At 49.1% G+C, this 24,824-nt stretch overlaps 2 protein-coding genes across 2 annotated transcripts; one reads left to right on the forward strand and one right to left on the reverse strand.

The window, feature by feature from the left end:
- Window positions 1-1,037: 1,037 nt before the first annotated feature.
- LOC144733160 (aerolysin-like protein) lies at window positions 1,038-3,794 on the reverse strand. The gene is made up of 3 exons (XM_078614943.1): window positions 3,725-3,794; window positions 2,603-2,666; window positions 1,038-2,068 (listed from the first exon to the last, which is right to left on the reverse strand). The coding sequence occupies exon 3, from the start codon at window positions 2,057-2,059 to the stop codon at window positions 1,118-1,120; it is 942 nt and encodes a 313-aa protein (XP_078471069.1). The 5' UTR covers window positions 2,060-2,068; window positions 2,603-2,666; window positions 3,725-3,794; the 3' UTR covers window positions 1,038-1,117.
- A 2,202-nt stretch (window positions 3,795-5,996) lies between these two features.
- ILKAP (ILK associated serine/threonine phosphatase) lies at window positions 5,997-18,775 on the forward strand. The gene is made up of 10 exons (XM_078614942.1): window positions 5,997-6,299; window positions 7,812-7,928; window positions 8,728-8,842; window positions 9,233-9,339; window positions 10,233-10,326; window positions 11,150-11,237; window positions 12,632-12,747; window positions 14,784-14,903; window positions 15,663-15,744; window positions 16,949-18,775. The coding sequence occupies exons 1-10, from the start codon at window positions 6,263-6,265 to the stop codon at window positions 17,108-17,110; spliced, it is 1,038 nt and encodes a 345-aa protein (XP_078471068.1). The 5' UTR covers window positions 5,997-6,262; the 3' UTR covers window positions 17,111-18,775.
- Window positions 18,776-24,824: the final 6,049 nt, after the last annotated feature.

Below are 24,824 nucleotides of genomic sequence, written 5' to 3' on the forward strand. Positions count from 1 at the left end.
TGCACTGTTACGAGGGTCTTTAGTGCATTGTTAACGTGTAATCTATTTGTCGTTTGGAAGTATTGCCACAACTCGTGTTTTGCTGCCAGAAAGGATGGGGGTGAGGCAAAGAAGGACGCCTGTTCTTTAATCGTTTGTGATGTTGGTAAAAACATGATCATCCCATAGCTCATGGGATCTTCTTTTCCAGTACAAAAATATGAGAATAGGTTTTCCACTTTTTTTCTGGCAATGAAACAGTTGTCAAGACGATAAAACACCAAACTGAAGCCTTTGACAAAATCATGTCTGCATTAACCACAGAATGCAAAAACACTGATCGCATATGATGCATCGTCTTCGACGTCCTCTTGTCTTACACCGTTTGAGACTCGGCTCGAAAGCAGTCTCTGGTGTGGCCCAGTTTCAAAGACAATGCATCTATTATCAGAGTATGTTTTAATCTGTAGGTGTGAGCGAGTTGTGGTGGCGAACCGAGGTGAGTTGTGTTTGGAGAGGGCTAACAAGGGAACGAGCTTAAAATGCGACTTAAAACGTTCGCGACTGCAGGAATTCATATTCTTGGTTCTTTCGGTAAAGTTGCGTAGATAGGCAACTAAAAAAATAAACCTTAAAATGATAAAAACACTCCGACAGCACTCAAGCGATAACCGTGGCAAAACACGTTCCTTCGGAGTGGGCAGGTAGGAACTTGGTTTGATAGTGCATTCGTGCACAACAGAAAGAATCCCTGGTGGGACGCCTGTTGTTGCCACCTGTAAAACATACCATGCCACTAACCCACCGTTTCAATAATAGCCATGCAATGCGGAATGGAGGATATGAAGCTTGACTCTGGTTCTTTCGGTAAAGTCATGGTGAAAAAAAAAAAACGAGTGGATCCTTGCAGTCACAAAAACTTAAAATCTAGGATGAAGCTTAATGTAACTACAAAAATCCCTGCTAATGGTGAAATATCCATGTCTATAAACATTAGAAACTCGTAAAAATATAAATTCCTTACATGCAACCACAAACATGCAAAGAGAAAATTGCAGTGCAATGCAGAAAGCTTTTATTCGTAGTCAGCCACAATTATTCTCAGAACATTTGATCAAAAACGGAACAAAACGCAGCTCTATTTCTCGGTAGCACGGGCGGTCATTTTGGTGTAGGTGAGCCCCTTGTAGACGCCACTCAGGGGAACGTCAAAGAGAGCGCCGTTCATGCAGGTGATGCGCAGCAGGGCCGTGTACGGGAGGTCGATGTTTGCACGCCCGATTTTGGCGACAACGGTGACGGTCTTGTGCGGAGGAACCGAGACGGGGAACGTGAGAGTTTCCGTCCGCTCCTCAGAGTTCTCCAATGCGTGCGTGGTCTCAGAGCTCACGGTGAAGCTGAACCCGGTCTCCACCTCCACGACCTCAGGGATGCCTGCCGAGACGGTCAGGCTGAAGGTGAACTCGATCTTGTTGGTCGTAGACCACGATGACGTTTTGGTTATCTTCTTGGAGCTCTGGAAGGTGTGAGACTGCACGATGCTGGTGGCGTTTATGTACTCCATTTCTTTAATCTCCTCCATCTGCACGTTAGGCCGAACCTGGTGCATAGTTGGGTACTTCATGTTCTGGATCACAGACGACTTTACAGCATTGATGAAAAGGAAGCCCATGGAGTCGATGTCAGCCCCCGCTCGGCCCTGAACGCCCAGGCAGATGCCGGAGCCCACGTCGATCTTGTACTCGGTCTTGAGCCCCCAGTCCGTCATCTTGGCAAAGAACTCTCGGTTGCGGCTCGTTCTGAACTTGATGGCACCCAGACGCGTGCCGGCCCCATTGCCCCACAGGGAGAGCTGCGACATGAACTCGCCCGACTGGAATTCAAACTGCTGAGCAGAGAAGTCCACAGTGCCGAATTTCTGCCTTCGCCCGTCAGTCAGCCACACCTCCACGCCCCTCACTTGCCAGCCTCCGACGCTCACGGAGATTTTCTGCAGCGTGGCCGCATTGCTCCTCCCATCAAACGAGAACGCATTTCCACCTTGGCCTCCAATGATGTGCAGCGTAAGTGGGTACGACATTATGTCAACCTGGATGGAGACAGACGGGACAGCATGTTTCAAGCCAAGTAGTCCTGCCGTACTATCATTTACAAAAAAAAAACTGAAAATCAGGACTATAGTTCAGTGTACCATTTGTGTGTTAAAATACTTCGGAAGGACTGGAAAAGTGGGCACCAAATAGTGCGCAAGCCATTTCACATGTTAAATCATGTTTTCAATCTTTGGCAAGTATGCAACATAAGCAAACCTAACCCTAGTCAAAATGACTACCGTTTTAAGATTTAAATTTGTAGAATCAATGTTAAAGCAAAAAGTGCACAACACAATGAACTCTGCTGATCAATGAACAATTATTCCAAGCACAAGCGTGCGTGCTCATGGAACTGCGGGCATTGTTGGTGGCAGAGTATCAAAACTAAATTCCCATACATTTTTCTCCCTACAAACAGGCTAGAGTATGTTCCCAATCCACAACCCTCGATCCACTCAGCCACAGTAGACCATCATGCAGTGGGGCAACGCAAGAGGGATGCACGTGTCAAGTTGCAAGAGCACAAATACCTTTTTCTTTCCACGAACAATGAAAAGCTCGGATAGACGATCCAGGGACTTGGCTGAAGGCGACCTAGACGTGTCATATGAACAGAAGCAGTTGGGTTAAGGTAGTGTGGGAAAACCAGATTAACCCTATAATCCAAGGCAAAGATGTTTGCATATGCAAATCGCCCAGGTAAGAACCATCCTGACCAAAAAATAAACAGCAGAGGTTTTTTAGAGCGCAGGCATAATGCAGTGGTCATTAGGTGTTGCATCATGTCAGGGTGGAGAAATTTATGACAGCACCGTTTGAAAAGGGGGTCAAATTATACCCTTCTTTAGATAGAAAAAAAATTAGGTTGCAGGATAAATAAAATTAATTTCAGACATTCCATTAGCTGCGTTTCAAACTTAAGAGTTTTCAGCTTCTGCCATACAACCCTCAGATTTCAGGTCAATAAAAACGGAAGTAGTGCGGGCCCTATGCTACGAATCCATTTTTAAAACATGAGATTCAGCCAGAATTTTGGCAGGCGAGACTTTGAAAAGGTACAGAACAGACATGGTTTTAGAAAATAACGGGGAGATCAACCTAGCCAATACTGGAAAAATATTGTTCAAAACAAGCCCATTGTTGATGTTGGGAAGGGAAAATTTAGGTAAACAAGTTAATGCATGCTTTTACTTGCAGCATAAAAACTTGACCAAAACTCTTTAATGAGATGTTATCTTGCATAAAATGTCAAAATGGAAGGTTACATGGATTATGTTAAAACGCAATAAGGAGCAAAATATACGGGACCTGGACAGGTCATAAGGAAATATTGAATTGTCATGCGCGGCGAGTGCGTGTAGGAGTGTCAGCTCGTTCGGCTTAGTACCTACGAAGCCATTAAGCCTCAGAGCTAAAAAAGAAAACTGACAACGCAGAAAGTTAATATAAAAGAATGAAAAAAACATGCACCCAACATGGTATGGAAAGGGGCCCTACAGCAAATCCTACAGCAAATCCTACAGCAAATCCTACAGCAAATCCTACAGCAAATCCTACAGCAAATCCTACAGCAAATCCTACAGCAAATCCTACAGCAAATCCTACAGCAAATCCTACAGCAAATCCTACAGCAAATCAACCACCCCACTTACAAAAGCAGTCAGTCCCGTGAAGAGCAGATGCGGTGTGCCGTCTGCTCCCTCCTTTATATCGAGGGAGCGCACGTCACGTGGAACAATCACGCGGGTTTGCCTTCCCATCCCTGGCCAATCATGGGGGTCGGAGGGAGAAGGCAATCATCGCGAGAGAATCAGCATGATGATTCACTAATTGGATGGGTGGCGCTTCCTGCACTCGTTCCTATTCTGCGTGAGACTCCGTTAACGAGCCCAGCCACGCGCGCTATGGCCTCATAGACGCAATCACGGCCCCCAAGTGAGTATGTTGAGAGTCCATTAAGGGAGCTCACATCACGTGACGTAATTACGCGCACGTGCCTCCGACCATTTTCCCCTCTAGGCCCATCATCGGGAGCCAATCAGAGCGAAGATTCGCTCATTGCACGCGCGCCCATTGTGTGTGAGGCGCCGTTCATGAGCCGAGCTACTGGCACGCGCCTCGTTAATTTACCACGTGCAGTTAATCCTTTACAAACCTTCTGTCGATAGCTTCGATAACACATCTTTTGTATTTTTCGATTTAAAGCTTTCGTGACTGCAGGGATTCATCTTCTTGGTTCTTTCGGTAAAGTCACGTAGAAGGGAAGTAATACAATAATAAAAATAAAACATAATAAAATAATTCTCACGACGTTTCGGCCACAACGCAAGCAGCCGTCCTCAGGTGAAAACCAGGTCCGTCGAGGCGACAGAGTCTGAATGACGTCGTGAGAATAATTTTATTATGTTTTATTTTTATTATTTTATTACTTCCCTTCTACGTGACTTTACCGAAAGAACCAAGAAGATTAATTACCACGTGCAGTTAATCCTGTACAAACCTTCTGTCGATAGCTTCGATAACACATCTTTTGTACCAGAAATTAATTTCTGTATTTTATGTACCGTGCCAAATCTGACTGGGATGTTTTGTTTTTCCAAACATCTGGCTAATTTATCAGTTATTCCCGCAATGTGCGGTATTTTGATCGTTTTAATTACTTGGGCAGTTATTTGATTTGGTTTTGGCATTCAATGCCCTGTTGATTTGTGCATCATTGTAACTGTTAAATTGCACTTCTCAGACTATCACCATCTGACCCTTAATTGGTCTTGGTTGCATTGATTAAAAGATTTAATCAAGTAGCATTGCATTGATTTAAAGTAATTTCTTACACTCACAATACATGCATCTACGAGTGTTTGTCCACAATAGATGTTGCATTTTTGTGTTAGATCGCATGAATAGAAGTGTAGTAGTGTTTTGTCTCGTTAAACCCCACCACCACCCAAAGTAAGCCAATTCGTAAGGGGGTTTGCCACGTAAACAGAACGTGCTGTGCCAGTTCGTTGCTGGTATAGCACTAACCCGGTGTGTTTGAGAGTAAATTCACGACATTTACAATTATAGTGCAGTGTATAGCGCACTATACACTACACACTACACTACACACGACACTACACGAAAAAATACACACTACACTACACACGACACTACATTGCACACTACACTACATACGACACTACACACTACACTGTGCAGTAGTGTTGTACTAGTAACAAAATGGCCACGTTCTGTTTATGTGGCACTAAACCTTACTAGTTGGCTGTGTCAGGTGGTGCCCGGGTTGAACGACACCACGTTTATATATTTACGCGAGTGGATGAGTGAGTGGATGGGTGAGTGAGTGGATGGGTGAGTGAGTGAGTGAGTGAATGGGTGAGTGAGTGGATGGGTGAGTGAGTGGATGGGTGAGTGAGTGAGTGAATGGGTGAGTGAGTGGATGGGTGAGTGAGTGGATGAGAGTGAGTGGATGAGGAGTGAGTGGATGAGTGAGTGGATGGGTGAGTGAGTGAGTGGGTGGATGAGTGAGTGAGTGGATGAGTGAGTGAGTGGATGAGTGAGTGAGTGGATGAGTGAGTGAGTGGATGAGTGAGTGGATGGGTGAGTGAGTGAATGGGTGAGTGAGTGGATGGGTGAGTGAGTGGATGGGTGAGTGGATGAGTGAGTGGATGAGTGAGTGAGTGGATGAGTGAGTGAGTGGATGAGTGAGTGAGTGGATGAGTGAGTGAGTGGATGAGTGAGTGAGTGAGTGGATGAGTGGATGGGTGAGTGGATGAGTGAGTGAGTGGATGAGTGAGTGGGTGAGTGAGTGGATGGGTGAGTGGATGAGTGAGTGGATGAATGAGTGAGTGGATGAATGAGTGAGTGGATGAATGAGTGAGTGGATGAATGAGTGAGTGGATGAATGAGTGAGTGGATTAATGAGTGAGTGGATTAATGAGTGAGTGGATTAATGAGTGAGTGGATACATCACTGAGTGGATGAGTGAGTGGATGAGTGAGTGACTTCATTCGACTTTGGAACAGAGATCTGCACCAGAATTCGGGTCCGGCCCAACTCTACACCGGACCCAGTTCTAGAACGCGGCAGAGACAGCACCGAGTGTAAAACGAACGCGGTGCAAACCCAATTCCGGAACAGGCGCCTTTAAGCTGAGCTAACAACAAAATAAATAAAGAATACAAAGCATGGATCTGTTCGGAGACTTACCAGAGCCGGCGGCAGGTACAGTGATAATTTGTATTTTATTCTGAACAATAACGATAACAACGAATAATCACGAGGGTTTTTTTTTACTTTTGATGACTGCGAGGTGCATTTAGCGCAAGGAAACGACGATAGCGAAGAAATCTTTACATTATTTTGCAAGTTGACTAGGCCTCACGCTCGATGTTACCGTTCTCGGATAGAACCCCCGGCCGGGGTCCAGCGACTCCACTGGCCGCCCGAGGTGGCCAGGCGAAGCCGAAGGCTTCGGCCTAACACATGACTTTTTAAAAAATATTTTTTTATTAAAATAAAAATGTTGCAAATCGCGATACTATTAAAATTACAATATATATGTTTAATCCCCCCCCCCCTTTCCACGATTCCATTTTAGATATGGATTATATTAAACTGTTTAGTGCTGGCGCCTTGCAATGCATTTACGGTACGACAGAACGCCAAAAGGCTTAACGTCAATTTAACGTCAATTTAACATCGATTTAAAGTTAATTTAACGTCAATTTATCGTCGATTTATCATCGATTTAGCGTTAATTTAACACGTAGTAGGAGAATTTCGCGACCAATATCCATAATAGACACAGACACACACAGAGACATACACATAGACACTGACACACAGACACAAAGACACAGACAGACAGGCACACTCACAGACACACACAGACAGACACACACAGACACACTGACACACACAGACACACTGACAGACACGGATACACAGACAGCCTGTTACAAACTGTTGGGGCAAGTGCTGCTAGTAGCGAGTAGCAGCAGCACCTATGAAGGCTACCGGCACTGGCTACACACACAGGAGGTGGTGTGGCCAGCACCACCACGCCCGGCCGCCTTTGTCTCTCCCCCAGTGCCAGCGATGTTCACTACACCACCAGCACTACACCACTACACCCACCACCACCGCTACACTACCACCACCACCACACCACCACCGCTATACCACCACCGCTACACCACTACACCACCGCTACACCACCACCACCTCATTTGAGGCTGAGTCGACCTAGGGGACGAGGGAATCGAGCTCAGGTGCCAATTCGTTACTTGTACAGCACTAAACCGGTGTCTTGGAGAGCAACAGCCCACTGCAGCATTTACACTTATATTGTAGTGTATAGTGTATAGTAGTGGATTATGTAGTGGATTTTGTGTATAGTGTAGTGGAAAGTGTAGTTTATAGTCTATGATAGTGGTGTATAGTGTAGTGTATAGTGTAATGTATAGTTTAATGTATAGTGTAGTGTATAGTCAATGGTAGTGTAGTGTTTGGTGTAGTATTGTGTAGTGTATAGTAAGGTGTAATGTATAGTGTAGTGTATAGTATATTGTATTGTATGGTAGTGTAGTGCTTAGTGTAGTGTACAGTATAGTGTGTATAGTGTAGTGTATAGTGTAGTGTATAGTGCAGTGTATAGTGCAGTGTATATTGTAGTGTATAGTGTAGTGTATTGTATCAGGTGATGCTCACGATGTCTCTGCCTGGGTGGGGTAGAAGGGGCTAAGGAGCCGCCCGCCGCCGAAGACGCGGAACCCCGGGAAGAGCAGCGCGGAGCGAAGAGGAAAGCGGAGGCCAACGCTGACGATCGTGACGAGCCCGAACCCCACACAGGTACGCGTGTAGTGTAGTGGAGCGTGTGTGTAGTGTGTAGTGTAGTGTGTAGTGTAGCGTGTAGTGTAGTGTAGCGTGTAGTGTAGTGTAGTGTGTAGCGTGTAGTGTAGTGTGTAGTAGTAGTAGTTTGGTGTTAGTGTATAGAGTCGTGTAATGTTTAGTGTAGTGTAGTGTGTAGTGTAGCGTGTGTGTAGTGTAGTGTGTAGTGTAGCGTGTAGTGTAGTGTGTAGCGTGTAGTGTGTAGTGTATTGTGTATTGTAGTGTAGCGTGTGTGTAGTGTGTAGTGTAGTGTGTAGTGTAGTGTGTAGTGTAGCGTGTAGTGTGTAGTGTAGCGTGTAGCATGTAGTGTGTAGTGTAGTGTGTAGTGTAGCGTGGAGTCGTAGTTTGGTGTGTTAGTGTATAGAGTCGTGTAATGTTTAGTGTAGTGTATAGTCGCGTAGTGTATAGTGTAGTGTATTGCGTAGTGTGTCGCGTATAGTGTACAGTCATGTAGTTTATAGGGTAGCATAGTGTATAATGTAGTGTATGGTGTAAAGTCGTGAAGTGTATAGTTTAGTCTAGTGTGTAGTGTAGTGTGTAGTGTATAGGTGTGTAGTGTATATAGTAGTGTATTGTGTAGTGTAGTATATAGGGGAGTGTATAAGTTGTGTGTAGTGTATAGTCTAGTGTATAGTGGAGTGTATAACCGGCCAAAAGCCACTCCTAACAGCACTTGCCCCTACAGCCTGCTAGAGGCTACACAGTGGGGGATCTTTGCCTTTATCTTTGTGTGTACCCCCCCCCACCCCGCCCCCCCCAGAGCCGGCCTTGCTGGAGCTGCGAGCCTTCGTGTCGGAGCGGAGGGGCGAACGTGACGAGATGCAGGACGCCCACACGGTCATCCCGTCTCTCACGGAGCGACTACCCCACGGAGTGTGAGAGTAGTGTGTAGTGTAGTGTGTAGTAGTATAGTGTGTAGTGTATAGTGTGTAGTGTAGCGTAGTGTATAGTGTAGTGTGTAGTGTGTAGTGTATAGTGTAGTGTGTAGTGTATAGTGTAGTGTATAGTGTAGTGTAGTGTGTAGTCTATAGTAGTGTAGTGTGTAGTGTATAGTAGTGTAGTGATGATTGATGACGATGATGATAATGATTATGATAACGATAACGTTGATGATAACGATGATGATGATGATGATGGTGACGACGATGATGACGACGATGATGATGATTATGTTGACGACGATGATGATGATTATGTTTATGACGATAATGATGATGACGATGATGACAATGATGACGACGCTGCCCACGCCGCCCCCGTCCCAGCTCGCGCCTCGCCTACTTTGCCGTCTTCGACGGCCACGGCGGCTCCCGTGCCTCCTCCTTCGCCGCACGTCACCTCCACCAGCAGCTGATGCTGTGCCTGCCCCAGGGTGAGGCCCACGCACAGCCACTACGGAATAATTGCAAATAATAAAAATAAGGAAAATAATAAGAGTAAAAGTAACATTTATAATAAGTAAAATAATAATAAGAAGAAGAAAGAATGAATGATAAGAATACAAATAACATTACGAATAAGACGTAAAATAATAAGTATAATATCACAACAACAATCCTCCTTTGCCGCGCGTCACCTCTCTGTGGGTCTCTGTGGGTCTCTGTGTGTCTCTGTGTGTCTCTGTGGATCTCTCTGTGGATCTCGCTGTGTCTCTATGTGTCTATATGGATCTCTATGGGACTCTGTGTGTCTCAGTGGTTCTCTATGGATCTCGCTGTGTCTCTGTGTGTCTATATGGATCTCGCTGTGTCTCTGTGTGTCTATATGGATCTATATGGATCTCTATGGGTCTCCGTGGGTCTCTGTGTATCTCTGTCGGTATCTATGGGTCTCTGTGTGTCTCTGTGGGTCTCTATGTGATGTGTCTCTGTGGGTCTCTATGGATCTCTGTGTATCTCTGTCTGTATCTATGGATCTCTGTGGATCTCTGTGGGTCTCTATGGATCTCGCTGTGTCTCTGTGGGTCTCTTTGTGATGTGTCTCTGTGGGTCTCTGGATCTCGCTGTGTCTCTGTGGGTCTCTATGTGATGTGTCTATATGGATCTCTATGGATCTCTGTGTATCTCTGTGTGTCTCTGTGGGTCTTTGTGTGTCTCTGTGGGTCTCTATGGATCTCTGTGTGTCTCTGTGGGTCTCTATGTGATGTGTCTATATGGATCTCTATGGATCTCTGTGTATCTCTGTGTGTCTCTGTGGGTCTTTGTGGGTCTCTGTGGGTCTCTATGGATCTCTGTGTATCTCTGTGGGTCTCTTGCTGAGTTGCAGGAGCCGTCTCCGACCTGGACAAGGAGATCAGGAGGAGCCTCAGGGACGCATTTAAGCAGACGGACGCCGCTTTCCTCAAGCTGGCATCCAGCCAGTGAGTCCCCGTGTGAGCGTGTGTGAGTGTGTGAGAGAGTGTGGGAGAGTGTGAGTGTGTGAGAGAGTGTGAGAGAGTGTGAGAGAGTGTGAGAGAGTGTGTGAGAGTGTGAGAGAGTGTGTGAGTGTGCTAGTGTGTGAGTGTCAGTGTCTGTGTGTATGTGTTTGTCTGTGTGTGTCTGTGTCAGTGTGTATGTCTGTGTGTGTGTGAGAGAGTGTGAGTGTGTTAGTGTGTGAGTGCCAGTGTCTGAGTGTGTCTGTGTGTGTGTCTGTGTCAGTGTGTATATGTCAGTGTGTAGGTCTGTGTGTGTGTCTGTCTGTGTGTCTGTCTGTGTGTGTGTGAGAGAGTGTGTGAGAGAGTGTGTGAGAGTGTGTGAGAGAGAGAGAGAGATAGTGTGTGTGTGAGCATGTGTGTGTGTGTGTGTGAGCGCGTGTGTGTGTGAGCACGTGTGTTTGTGAGCTCGTGTGTGTGCGAGTGTGAGGGTGTGAGTGTGAGAGAGTATGTGAGTATGAGTGAGTGGGAGAGTGTGAGAGTGTGTGTGAGTGTATGTGAGTGTGTGTGAGTGTGTGTGTGAGCGTGTGTGTGAGAGTGTGAGGGTGTCTGTGAGTGAGTGTGAGCATGTGAGCATGTGAGAGTGTGTGTGAGCGTGTGTGTGTGAGCGTGAGGGTGTCCGTGTGAGCGTGTGAGTGCGTGTGTGACCTTGAGGGTGTCTGTGAGAGAGAGTTCCTGTGTGAGTGTGTGAGCGTGTTTAAGATTGTTTGTGTGTGTATGCGTGTGCGTGGAGGCGACGCTCCATTGTTGTTGTTGCGTTTTCTGCCCGCAGGAAGCCGGTGTGGAAGGACGGCACGACGGCTATCTGTGCTCTGATCGTCGACAACGTCGCCTACGTGGCCAACCTGGGGGACAGCAGGGTACCGAGTACACACGGCACGGAGTACACACGGCACTTAGTACACACGGCACTTAGTACACATGGCACTTAGTACACACGGCACGGAGTACACACGGCACGGAGTACACACGGCACGGAGTACACACGGCACGAAGTACACACGGCACGGAGTACACACGGCACTTAGTACACACGGCACTTAGTACACATGGCACTTAGTACACACGGCACGGAGTACACACGGCACGGAGTACACACGGCACTTAGTACACATGGCACTTAGTACACACGGCACTTAGTACACACGGCACGGAGTTAACACGGCACGAAGTACACACGGCACAGAGTGCACACGGCACGGAGTATACACAGCACAGAGTAAACACAGCAGTCTGTGTGTGTCTCTGTGTGTGTCTGTCTGTGTGCGTGTGTGTGCCTGTGTGTCTCTGTGTGTCTGTGCGTGTGTGTGTGTCTGTGTGTGTCTGTGTGTCCGTCTGTCTATGTGTGTGCATCTGTGCTTGTGTCTGTGTGTCTGTGCATGTCTATGTGTCTTTGTGTGTGTCTGTGTGTCTGTGCATGTCTGTGTGTCTGTGTGCATGTCTGTGTGTCTGTGTGTCTGTGTGTGTGTCTGTGTGTGTCTCTGTGTGTGTCTGTCTGTGTGTGCCTGTGTGTCTCTGTGTGTGTCTGTCTGTGTGCGTGTGTATGCCTGTGTGTCTCTGTGTGTCTCTGTGTGTGTGTCTGTGTGTGTGTGTGTGTCTGTGTGTGTGTGTCTGTGTGTGCATCTGTGCGTGTGTCTGTGTGTCTGTGCATGTCTATGTGTCTGTGTGTGTGTCTGTGCATGTCTGTGTGTCTGTGTGTGTGTGTGTCTGTGTGTGTCTCTGTGTGTGTCTGTCTGCGTGTGCCTGTGTGTCTCTGTGTGTGTCTGTCTGTGTGCGTGTGTATGCCTGTGTGTCTCTGTGTGTCTCCTTATGTGTGTCTGTGTGTGTGTGTGTGTCTGTGCGTGTGTCTGTGTGTGTGCATCTGTGCGTGTGTCTGTGTGTCTGTGCATGTCTATGTGTCTGTGTGTGTGTCTGTGTGTCTGTGCATGTCTGTGTGTCTGTGTGCGTGTCTGTGTGTCTGTCTGTGTGTGTGTGTGTCTGTGTGTGTGTCTGTGTGTCTGTGTGTGTCTCTGTGTGTGTCTGTCTGTGTGTGCCTGTGTGTCTCTGTGTGTGTCTGTCTGTGTGCGTGTGTATGCCTGTGTGTCTCTGTGTGTCTCCGTGTGTGTGTCTGTGTGTGTGTGTGTGTATGTCTGTGTGTGTATGTCTGTGTGTGTGTGTCTGTCTGTGTGCATGTCTGTGTGTCTCTGTGTGTGTGTCTGTGTGTGTGTGTGTGTCTGTGTGCGTGTGTCCCCGCGTGCGCGTGGCGCCCCCCCAGGCCGTGCTGTGCCGCGCTGCGAGCTCCGCCGTCCTCGCCGTGCCGCTGAGCCGCGAGCACAGCGCGGTGCAGTACGAGGAGCGCATGCGGCTGCAGCGCGCCGGCGCCACGGTAAGGTATGGCCTGGACAGAGGAGCTTCACGTGGTGGTGGTGGTGGCGGTGGTGGTGGTGGTGGTGGGGGTGGTGGTGGGGGTGGGGGTGGTGGCTGGGCTGGCGGGGGTGGTGGGGGTGGTGTTGGGGATGGTGGGGGTGGTGGTCGGGGTGGTGGGGGCGGGGGTGGCGGGGGTGGTGGTGGTGGCGGGGGTGGTGGTTGTGGGGATGGTGGTGGGGATGGTGGCGGGGGGTGGTGGTGGTGGCGGGGGTGGTGGCGGTGGCGGGGGTGGTGGCTGGGCTGGTGGGGGTGGTGGTTGGGGTGGTGGTGGTGGGGGGTGGTGGTTGGGGTGGTGGTGGGGGTGGCAGGGGTGGTGGGGGTGGTGGTGGGGATGGTGGTGGTGGTGGGGGTGGTGGTTGTGGGGATGGTGGTGGGGATGGTGGTGGTGGTGGGGGTGGTGGCAGCGGTGGTGGTGGTTTCAATGTTGACCTCTGGTGACGTACGTGTTTGCGCACGTGTGTGTGTGTGTGTGTACGCAAAAACAACCCCCTACCTCCTCGTGGTGCCGGACGACAACGCTGTGAGGGCAGTGCCGTGGGGGGAGGGCCAATTTAGATTGGCTATTCCCCTCATGGCGTTTATAACCACCACAGTGGCCAAATGGGGGCTGTGGATGGGTGCAAGGGGCTGGTAACTCCTCCACCTTCAATTAATTACCACAAAACCATGTTACGTATGCCGATGATCTGGTAACTGCTGATCACTCAGAGGAGGAGTTGGAGGTGCTGCTGCTGAACCTGGAGTGTGCCACTAAGAGGTGGGGCCTTACCATCAGCCCCACCAAAACTAAGCACCTGCCTGGGTATTTTGTACTATCGGACACTCCACCCCCACAACTTCCAATTGGTGATAGGGCAGTTGTGGAGAGAGTGGAGAGTTTGCCATACCTGGGCAGTGTACTCATGACCGACTCCGGTTTGACAGCAGAGGTCTCACTCAGAATCAGTCGAAAGGCATTATCGTTTCACTGGTTGCGTAACGCTGTGTGGAAGCTACCTGGTCTGTCGCTCCGCACGAAGCTTCAGGTCTTCTCGGCCTTGGTCATTCCCTCCTTTCTCTATGCTAGGCTGGCCTGCCTACGATCCATCCTGTGTTTAACCAGGCTGGATTGTATGAGGAGCTCACAAATCCTTGAAAGATCTGGACAAAGTCCCATCGGTGAGCACCTCCGGCGCAGGCAAGGCTGCATTGGCTGGTCATGTAGCCGGCATGCCCAGTCACCGCATGCCTAAACAGCTTTTGTTCGGCTGGATAGAAGGAGCTAAATGGGCGTGGCACGGGCTAGAGAAGAGTTGGAGTGATGTGGTACAGGAGGATGTGGAGCTGAGTGGCCTTTACCGATGACTGATACCAGCGGTGTCAAGATCGGCTTCTGTGGAGGAGGCTCGTGAAGGACGCTACTGGGCAGTTGGAGGCAGTCACCCTCCAACAACAATGGAGGGCAGAGGAGTGACGCTCACAACAATGAGCGGCGCGCCAGGTGGATAAAGCACAACAAGTTGGCACAGTAGGGGGCACAGGTGGTGCATCAGCCAGTCAGTCGACCCGTGGCACCTGGGTCTGTCCCGTGACCTGCCAGCGGGCGTTCAACACTTCACGTGGCCTCAATGTGCACAGAGCCTGGCATAAGCGTCGAGATGATGTCATCGCAACTTAGTGGACAATGTTCGTTGTTGTTGTGTACGCTAACTCCTCATATACAGCAGCAAGCATCGTCAGGGTTCAGGGTGGGACCCACCGCCTCCCGCGTACCAGGCGAGGTAGCCAACATTTCCCGGCCACCGTGATGATGATGAGAGAGAGAGAGAGACGTAAACTCCAAATATACAGCAGCAGCAAGGCATCGCTAGGGTCCGAGATCGAACCCACGATCCTCCCGCGTACAAGGCGAGGGAGTCAATATCTCCCAGGCCACTGCTGCTGCCCCCTATGTTAAGATTGTGGAGTGGGGCGAGCGTTGTGTACTGTGCGTGTGTCCTTGCGACCGGCGGTGAACGCAGGGACGGTAGAGTGCTGGGCGTGCTCGAGGTGTCTCGGTCGATCGGCGACGGGCAATACAAGCGGTGCGGCGTCATCTCGACGCCCGACATCAGGCGATGCCAGCTCACGGCCAACGACAGGTGCAGCACGCGTGGAGACACGCGGAGACACGCAGAGACACACAGCACGCCCAGACACGCGGAGACACGTTGCATGTGCAGACACGCAGGGACACAGAGACACGTGCAGACACGCAGCACGCGCAGACACACGGAGCCACACAGCACGCGCAGACACCCAGAGACACAGAGACACTCAGCACACACAGAGACACTTAGCACACACAGAGACACCCAGAAACATACGGAACACACAGAGACACAGAGACACAGAGACATTTAGCACACACAGAGACACACAGACACACAGAGACATCCAGAGACACACAGACACTCGGCACATGCAGAGACACACAGAGACACTTAGCACACACATAACACCCAGAGACACCCAGAGACACACAGAGACACCCAGAGACACCCAGAGACAGCCAGAGACACCCACAGACACCCACAGACACAGAGACATACAGAGACACCCAGAGACACACAGCACACGCACGTACTAGAACAGTTTTTATTTCCATGCGTACGTTGAACTGATTATTGTGCCGTATGTAGTCCAGTCGTGCTGATCGGACGTGTGTCTGTATGTGTCTGTGTGTGTGTCTGTGTGTGTCTCTATGTGTGTCTTTGTGTGTCTTTGTGTGTGTGTCTGTGTGTGTCTGTATGTGTCTTTGTGTGTCTGTATGTGTCTTTGTGTGTCTGTATGTGTCTGTGTTTGAGTCTGTGTGTGTCTGTGTGTGAGTCTGTGTGTGTCTGTGTGTGTATGTGTCCCAGGTTCCTTCTGCTGGCGTGTGATGGTCTCTTCAAGGCGTTCACCGCTGACGAGGCGGTCTCCTTCATCAACAAGAGCCTGGAGGTACAAACACATTAATACATTCTTGATTTGAAGACTTTCGTGAATGCAGGAATCCATACTCTTTGGTTCTTTCGGTTCAGTCACGTAGGTAGAAACTAATAGATCACGATGTTTCGATCGCAACACAAGCAATCGTCATCAGGTGGGACAACCACAGCAAGAATAAAATAAGGAAAAAACCCAACTTTGTGGTTGTCCCACCTGATGACGATTGCTTGTGTTGCGATCGAAACATCGTGATCTATTAGTTTTCTAACTACGTGACTTTAACCGAAAAAACCAAAGAGTACATTCATACATTCATCTATTCATATATGTGTCTCTGTATCTGTGTCTCTGTATCTGTGTCTCTCTGTCTCTCCCTCTGCCTCTCTGTCTTTCTGTCTCTCTGTGGCTGTGTCTCTCTCTGTCTCTGTGTCTCTGTGTATGTGTCTCTGTATCTGTGTCTCTAGTGGGGAGCAGTAGTGTAGTAGCTGTCAGCGCTACGCTGCGCTACGAACCCGGCGACCTAAGTTCGATTCCCGCTCACGGCCACCAGCAGTGACGATTACTTTAACCGGTCCTGGGCCTCCCCTAGGTCGACTCGGCCTCAAATGAATACCTGGTATAGCGGTGTGTAGTAAACATCGCTAGCACTGGGGAGACAAAGGCGGCCGGGCATGGTGCTGGCCACCCACCCCGTCATGTGCCGTGCCGGCTTTCATCGGTGCCGCTCGCTAACAGCACTTGCCCCAAACAGTCTGTTATAGGCTACACGGGGGAAAAAAGGTGTCAGTTTTGTTGCCAGATAAAAGGGTAAAAAACCAATTATCATTTTTTTACTGGCAAATGAGGTTCCAATGGTGTAAATGCTTACCCCGAGCTCTCATACTCTGATGGTGCATTGTCTTTGAGTTGTGCGCCTTTTGGCGTCATCTGGTCCAACACCATGTGAGACTAGGCTCTAAGGAAAGCTGTCTCGGGTGTGGACCAATCAACTTCAAGGACAGTGCACATACATTATCAGAGTTATGGTTTTTTGTTTGCGTTATGACTGCAGGTATTGTGGTCTATGCAATCATGACTCCTTGTAAAAAAGGTGTCAGTTTTGTTGCCAGATAAAAGGGTAAAAAAACAATTCTTACACGGGGGATCTTTGTCTTTTATCTTTTTTTGTCTGTGTGTGTCTGTGTCTCTGTGTGTCTGCGTCTCTGTGTTGTCTCAGGTTCCCGAGGGGTCCTCCTCATCCTCCTCGTCCTCCTCCTCGTCTGCGCGTGCCGAGCGCTGGGCGAGTTCGTGCGTCCGCGTGACCACCGAGGCGGTGCGCCGGGGGAGCGCCGACAACGTCACGGCCGTGCTGGTCCAGCTGCACTCGCCCCCGCAGTGACGTCATCGCCGGTGACGTCACCGACAACGTGGCCGGCAACGTCACGGCAGCGCTCGTCCCCCCCGCCAGTGATCTCATCGTCGTTGACGCACGCGCGCACGCGCGCACACACACAGACACACACACAGAGACATCGGTACACACACACAAAGACACACACACAAAGATACACACGCACAAAGACACACACACAAAGATGCACACACACACAAAGATGCACACACACAAAGATGCACACACACAAAAGACACAGACACAAAGACCCACACACACAAAGACACACACACAACGACACACACACAAAGACACACACAGGTAGACACACAGGTAGATACAGACACACACAGACACACAAACATAGACACACAGACACACAAACACACAGCCTTGCTACTCAAACGCGGTCTCATGGCGAACGCTCGCCCACCAGCAAATCCCTCGGGACGAATTTCGACGTCCGTCCCACCACCACCACCACCACACCACCACTACACCACCCCCCCCACTGTTGTCGCTCTCTTGTCGTCACGCTAAGATCAAGTTCAGGTCGCGTGACCGCGTCGATGTCGTTAGAGCCCCGCCCACCGCCCGACGCATCCAATCGGTGAGCTTCGGTGTCACGGGAACAGCTCAGCCAGTTCTTGACTAGTACAGCACTCGAGTGTAGTGTATAGTAGTTTATAGTGTAGTGTATAGTTTATAGTGTAGTGTATAGTTCATAGTGTAGTGTATAGTAGTGCATAGTGTAGTGTATAGTGTATTGTGTAGTGCACAGTGTAGTGTATAGTTTGTAGTGTATAGTAGTGCATAGTGTAGTGTATAGTTTATTGTGTAGTGTACAGTATAGTTTCTAGTGTAGTTTCGATTTAAAGCTTTCGTGACTGCAGGGATTCATCTTGGTTCTTTCGGTAAAGTCACGTAGAAGGGAAATAATAAATTTTTGTATTATTTTATTATTTCCCTTCTACGTGACTTTACCGAAAGAACCAAGATTATAGTGTAGTGTATAGTGTAGTGTATCGTAGTGTATAGTGTCATGTATAGTGTAGTGTAAACTAGTTTATAGTGTAGTGTATAGTTTAGTGTACGGTATAGTGGTGTATAATAGTGTAGTGTATAGTGGTATATAGTGTATATTGTAGTATATTGGTGTATAGTAGTGTAGTGTGTAGTATAGTGTAGTGTATGGTAGTGTATAGTGTAGTGTAGTACACTAGTACAGCACACCGGTTGTGTGTTGGAGAGCAAAGCCACGACATTTACAATCCGAGCCCCGTGACGTTTCGCCGGTAATCACAACGACCGTCTTCATCAGGCGACAGCCGCGGATTTGTGGAGAAATCCTCCTCCTGCTTTGCTGAATGAATAAGAGGGGATAGACGTGATGGCACCACTTGTGAGCGCTTCTTTGGGCGATTTTGGAGGGGATTAATGCCTTTAAATCACCGTGGGTATCCATTGCCGCGTGGGTTCCTCGTACGGTCATCAATGGACGGTAAGCTGTGTGAGTGGTTCGTCGGAAATGGGCCTTCCATAAATGGCGTCACGCAATTTTGGACGATTTTTGACCTCCCCCCCCCCTCGTCACAAAAAGTCAGACCCCCCCCCTCAAATATGACGTCACAAAGCTCTGCCCCCCTCCCCCCCCCCCCAAAACCATATTTACATTTTGAAAATAAAAGATGCTTTCAAATCGCTTTAAACTATTGTCATTGTAGTGCGTATTTAACGTGGCGCTGCACTCAACAATTCTATATTTATTTAAAGTTGCGCATTTTGATGTGACGTCACATTTCTCACCCCCCCCCCCCCGTCGTCACACATCGTCACAAATGTCTGACCCCCCCCCCCAGGTGCATGACGTCATTTATGGACGGCCCCAAATGGGACTTCTGAGCCCGCACTTTGCCCTTCAAAGCGACGGTGTCGATCACTCGGCAGAGAGGGAGAGACTCGGAGAACCGAGAATTCCGTCTTAATCACGTGCGATTGAAAATCTAATGAATAAAAAAAATGCAAAACCCGTGATGTCAGCGGTGCCACGTGAGTTCTCCGCCACAGCTAACCAGGTTTTTTATTTCTTATTGTTTTTTGTATTATAATTTTTTCTTTTTTTTCTTATGATAATTTTATTATGTTCTTTTTTTCTTCCCATGGCCACCAACTCGCCGCGGCCGTGAGTCCCGGCTCAACCGCGTCTGGAATCGAACCCAGGTGGTGTTTTTTTTTTTGAGATGCAGCCCTTCCACCCAGAGCACGCGACCGCGGTTCCGGGGTTCTCTTTCGAAGACTTTTTTTATTTCTCTTCTTGGTTCGCTCGGTAAAGTCACGTAGAAGCGAAATAATAAAATGATGAAAAAACACATTAACTTATTTTATTTTTATTGTTATTTTATTAATTAAATAAAAAAATCTTTCATTTTATTATTTTATTATTTCCCTTCTACGTGACTTTACCGGAAGAACCAAGAAGATGAATCCCTGCAGTCACGAAAGCTTTAAATCCAAACATTTTATTTTATTTCTCACCCTGCACTTTCATCCCGTAGCACCGATTCACGCGCAGTCAAATGCGCGCGCGACCCCCTTTCTGCTTGCATGCACTTTCCCACGATTCAAAGAGCACGCGACTCATAACGTGAATTGGTGGCGACAGACGCGATAAGAGGGGGTGGGTGGGGGGGCCCCCCCCCCAACTCGTTTTGGATGTCAACGTCCGAGGAGCTGTCGCCAATTTGAGGCCACCTTCCTCCTGATTTGCGCTTCGTGGTGTGAAGTTGAAGGCAAGTCCACACACACACTCGCACACACACGTGACCTCCTGCCGGCGGGCATTCGACACTTCACGTGGCCTCGATGTGGTGCACCTAGCCTGGTACAATTGCCGTGGTGACTTCACCGCCGCTCTGTCTTCGACTCGGAGTTCGCGACGCCGCGGGTGCTCTCGGTGCCCACCGTGAAGCTGAAGCCGCTCTCCACCTCGACGACGTCGGGGATGCCGGCCTTGACGCTGATGCTGACGGTCGCCTCGAGCTTGTTCGCGATCGACCACGACGAGGTCTTGGTCAGCGTCTTGGAGGTCTCCACCTTGTAGGTTTGCGGGACGGAGCCCCGGTTCTTGTAGCTGATGGACTTGATCTCCTCCATCTGGACCTTCGGGAGCTCCCGGTGCAGCGTCGGGTACGTCACCTTGATCATCTCGGACCGCTTCACCGAATTGATGAACACGAAGCCCATGCAGTCGATGTCTGAGCCGCCCTTGCCCAGAATCCCGAGGCAGATCCCCACCTCACCCCCCACCACCTCGCACCTTCACACCACCCCCACCTCACACCCCCCCCCACCTCACCCCCCCCCACCACCTCACACCCCCCACCTCACCCCCCCACCTCACACACCCCCCCCCACCTCACACACCCCCCCCCACCTCACACCCCCCCACCTCACACCCCCCCACCTCACACCCCCCCACCACCTCACCCCCCCACCTCACACCCCCCCCCACCTCACACCCCCCCCACCTCACACCCCCCCACCTCTGGCGGTGTTTGCGCTCAATGCGAACGCAGCCTTCATCGTTCTGAAGGGGCCCCTGAATATAATTTTTTTTTTAAACAAAAACATTAAAACGCGTGAATGTTTCACTGGCGCTACACCGCCTTCAACTTGTACGAACTACTGGGGGTGTTTAAGGTTAGAGATTTAACGTATTAACTGGCTGTAGAGCAAATGAAACAATACAATTACTGCACTATGCAAGTTAAACAATTTGTGTTTTAATATTTGTGTTTATTTTATTTAGGGCCCCTTTATAGCAACAAATGCTACACTTAGCTTCATCCGGAACACTAAGACACCCAAAGACTGCAATGCTGCAACAATGTGCACAGCATCGGCACAGCGGTGCAAATCGCGACGCCGTCATGAGCATGGACTTGAATGTCATTCGTTTATATCAAGAACAATAATTCGAACATTTACTTTGGCGATTTCAATCGCGATAATCACTCACCACTCACAACTCACCTCTCACACTCACTACTCACACAACTCACCACTCACCACTCACAACTCACCACTCACCTCTCACAACTCACCACTCACAACTCACCACTCAACACGCACGAAATCACTACTCTCCCACTCACACTCGCAACTCAACACTCACCACTGAACTCTCACACCACTGACCTCTCACGACTCACAATCATCTCGCACACTCACACCTCACACCTCTCACACTCACTACTCACCAGTGGCGGCTCCTGCAAAATCTCTCAGGGGGGGCAAATGTCTGGATGATTGATAAGGATAAGGTCCACCCATGCAATGGATAAATTAACAGCTTAAGCATGTAAAGGCAACTTCACTACTTTGAATATTAATGAAAAAATAAAGTGACTCTTACAATACATCTCCTTGTTTGTTTCTATACTCACTATTATTACAATCCACTCAGTTTCTTTTATTAAAGATTCCACTAGGTGGCGACAAATAATATTGTTGACTGAAACGTGCTTACGTATGATGACGTAAGCACGTTAGTGCGAGCCCTCCCGGAAGCCATAGAGAATGCATTGCAGCGCCCGCCGTTCGAAAAAAAACATCTTTGAATGTAAGTCTATGGGGCCACTCGGGGCGATTCTCAGCCGGAGGGAAATCGCCCAAAAAGAGGCGGTACTCCACAGAACGTGACATGACGCTGATTGGACTATATCCAGAGGCACAGTAACGGCTAGCGTAACTCTGTGGTTGAATGAGCTTGGTGGTGCATCGCCCAATCGCCCTAATGAAGAAACCGCCCCTGGTTTTCATAGCTTCATTTGGGTGATTTCGAAAACATATGGTTAATCTAAATTGTCTGATGGTTGTTATTGTTTGACTTGAATCACACTGGGAGTTTTGCACACAGCGTTGTAATACGTTTTTTTTTTCTGGAAGATTTGCTGGTTTTTGCGGGATGTTTCTGTTGCGCGTCGTCGCTTTAAGATGTTCTCTGTTCATATTTTGTTTGTTGCGGTTGTACCCGACTTAAGAGCCGCATGACTCACAGGGCTATACCTAATAAATGAAACTTGAAACTTGAAAGATGACTGACTTGTATCATTCTGGGTGCTGTTCATATCGAATTTTTAGATCAGTGGTTGATTGCCTAGGACACCTTATGGCCCAACATCCTCCACTCATCTTTGCGCAACGTGGTGCATCCGGCGGGTCAGCCTGAGTTCTTTCCCGGTTCTGGTCCCACTCGCAACCAACTAAAAATTTCTGGATCGTTTCATTAACTTTGTGTAGAGGAGTAGAGGAGAGTGGTGGCGTCGTGTGCGCTGTCCGGTGCGGTGACATCACGGGACGTGGGGTCGCACGCGCTGGGCAGTGCACGTGACGTCACCCCTCCTAGGGTATTTAAGGGAGACCCCGTGACGTAAGCGGGGTCACTGGAGGAACGGGGATAATAGAAGGGGTAAAGAGGGAAGCAGGGATAGTGATACGTGTTAATAAACCCTGGCGGAAGCCCCTAACTCACCTCCGTCTCCGAGTACCTCCGTCTACTACTCAACAACTACTCAACATTTGTAAGGACGCGTTAAGGCCCGAAGCGTCTGCCACCTTTGAAAGCACGGTGCGCCGAGAGGGAGCGAATTCAGCCCGAGTTCATCTCCAGTTCTGGCTCCGCAGACATCCTGGCGCCTGACGTTGTAACCCCGATAAGATGTCACTCCCACCTTGAAGCCCCTCGCATTCACCTGGTCGGTTTTTAGTGGCCCTAAGCCAGCGATTGTCCCCTCGGCCACTCCCCCCCTTCCTTTGGAGGTTATCTCAAGGCTCGTGTGGACGCAAATGTTCTCAATTGCCCTTGGGAATGTTTTTTGACTCTTTGTGGCCTGGTTTACTGTTCGATTCTCCCTCAATCAATACGGTGCCGTTATCTGCTGTTTTATGACTTCCTCATTTGGTCGACTCAGCCTAAATATAACCTGCTCTGGCATCTACCTACCTGCTCACCCACTCACCCACTCACCCACCCACCGATCCAGTCACCCACCCACTCACTCACCCGCCCACTCATTCACCCAACAACCCACTCACTCACCCACCCACCCACACTCACTCACACTAACCCACACCCACCGACACCCACACTCACCCACACTCACCCACACTCACCCACGCACTCACCCACTTAATCACCTACATTCTCAACCACTAACCCACTCACTCAATCACTTATCCACTCATCCACCCACTCACTCATCCACCCACTCACTCATCCACCCACTCACTCATCCACCCACTCACTCATCCACCCACTCACTCATCCACCCACTCACTCATCCACTCACTCATCCACTCACTCACTCATACACTCACTCATCCACACACTCACCCAAACACCCACCCACTCATCCAATTGTGATCCGTGGCTTGACCCAGCTGAGTGTGAAATCGCAGTCGTTGGCTCTGCGTCTACAGCAGCCGTACGACAAGACGACGAAAACCAACACCACTCACAGGCCTCCCGCCTTCCACACTTTCCCCTTAATTATACCCGAAGCTGCTTAATTGTTCCGTGTGCACTGAACACATCGCTGATGATCTCGACTCCGCCAACCGTTTGCATCTCGTAAGAAATGCGTTGGGTACAGAAAACATCGATCTTAGTACTTCACACACACACAAAGACACACACACAGGTATGTTAATAAAGTCAAAGTGGAAGTCGAAACCAGCCAGGCAGCGTATAAATACCGCTCTCTCTTATCATTACAACCACCACAAGGAAGGGCCTATTATATTGATGTCCACAGGGTCTGGAATTATATCGCCAATAAACTGCAACTTGAATCACTACCTGTGAGATCTTCGCTCAAAACTGCTCTAGAGGAGTTGTACACCCCCAGCTGCCACTGCTATTCAGAATGGCCTGAAATGAAATGTATCGCTCCGGATGACCGCTGCAAAGTATGATCTTGAGTTTTGATTATAGTGTGCTGATCTTTAAAGGTGCATTGAAAAAAAATTATACTCCTACTGATACTCCTGCTGTTATGGAGTGACTCATGCAGCCAGCTATGGCTGTAAAGTTTGGTCGTACATTTTATGTATATCGTTTATTTTTAAATTTGAATCACAGTTCCTATGATCACTGTTACATTGTTTTTATAGCTTTATTTTGGTGAATTTGACTCCAGGCCACGTAGTTTTACCCGGGCCCACTCACCATTACGTATGAAGGTCCTTCATGATCGTGAGCAGAGGGTCAGGGACTCCGAAAGCACGAAGAACAACCCAGAGCCCAGGCCTACTGATGGTATCGAGCCGTCCTGCTTTTTAACCAGGACGATCGGCGCTCCCCAAGGGCTGGTGGAGGGAGAAATGATGTCGGCGGCTAACATGTCATCAACAGCCGATTTGACATGGTCCTTTTCGGCGGGACTTAACCGAAACGGATTTTGGCGAATTGGCGCGCTGTCACCCGTGTCAATATGGTGACGCAGCAGGTGAGTGCAACCCAAATCGTATTTATTCCGACTGAAAACGTCGGAAAATTCCCTCAGTAGCGTTCTAAGCTGTTGGCGCTCTGAATTAGACAGGTCCGTCGATCCCGCACAAAGCGCGTCGAGCCACCCTTCATCGCTGTCCGAATGTGGGTGCATCCGGGAAGCAGTGCCAACGTGGTTCGCGACAGGTTCCTCGCAGGGCACCGGCGTCG

The sequence above is a fragment of the Lampetra planeri genome, chromosome 45 (assembly GCF_965212315.1).
Source record: "Lampetra planeri chromosome 45, kcLamPlan1.2.h2, whole genome shotgun sequence".
NCBI classification, from domain to species: Eukaryota; Metazoa; Chordata; class Hyperoartia; order Petromyzontiformes; family Petromyzontidae; genus Lampetra; species Lampetra planeri.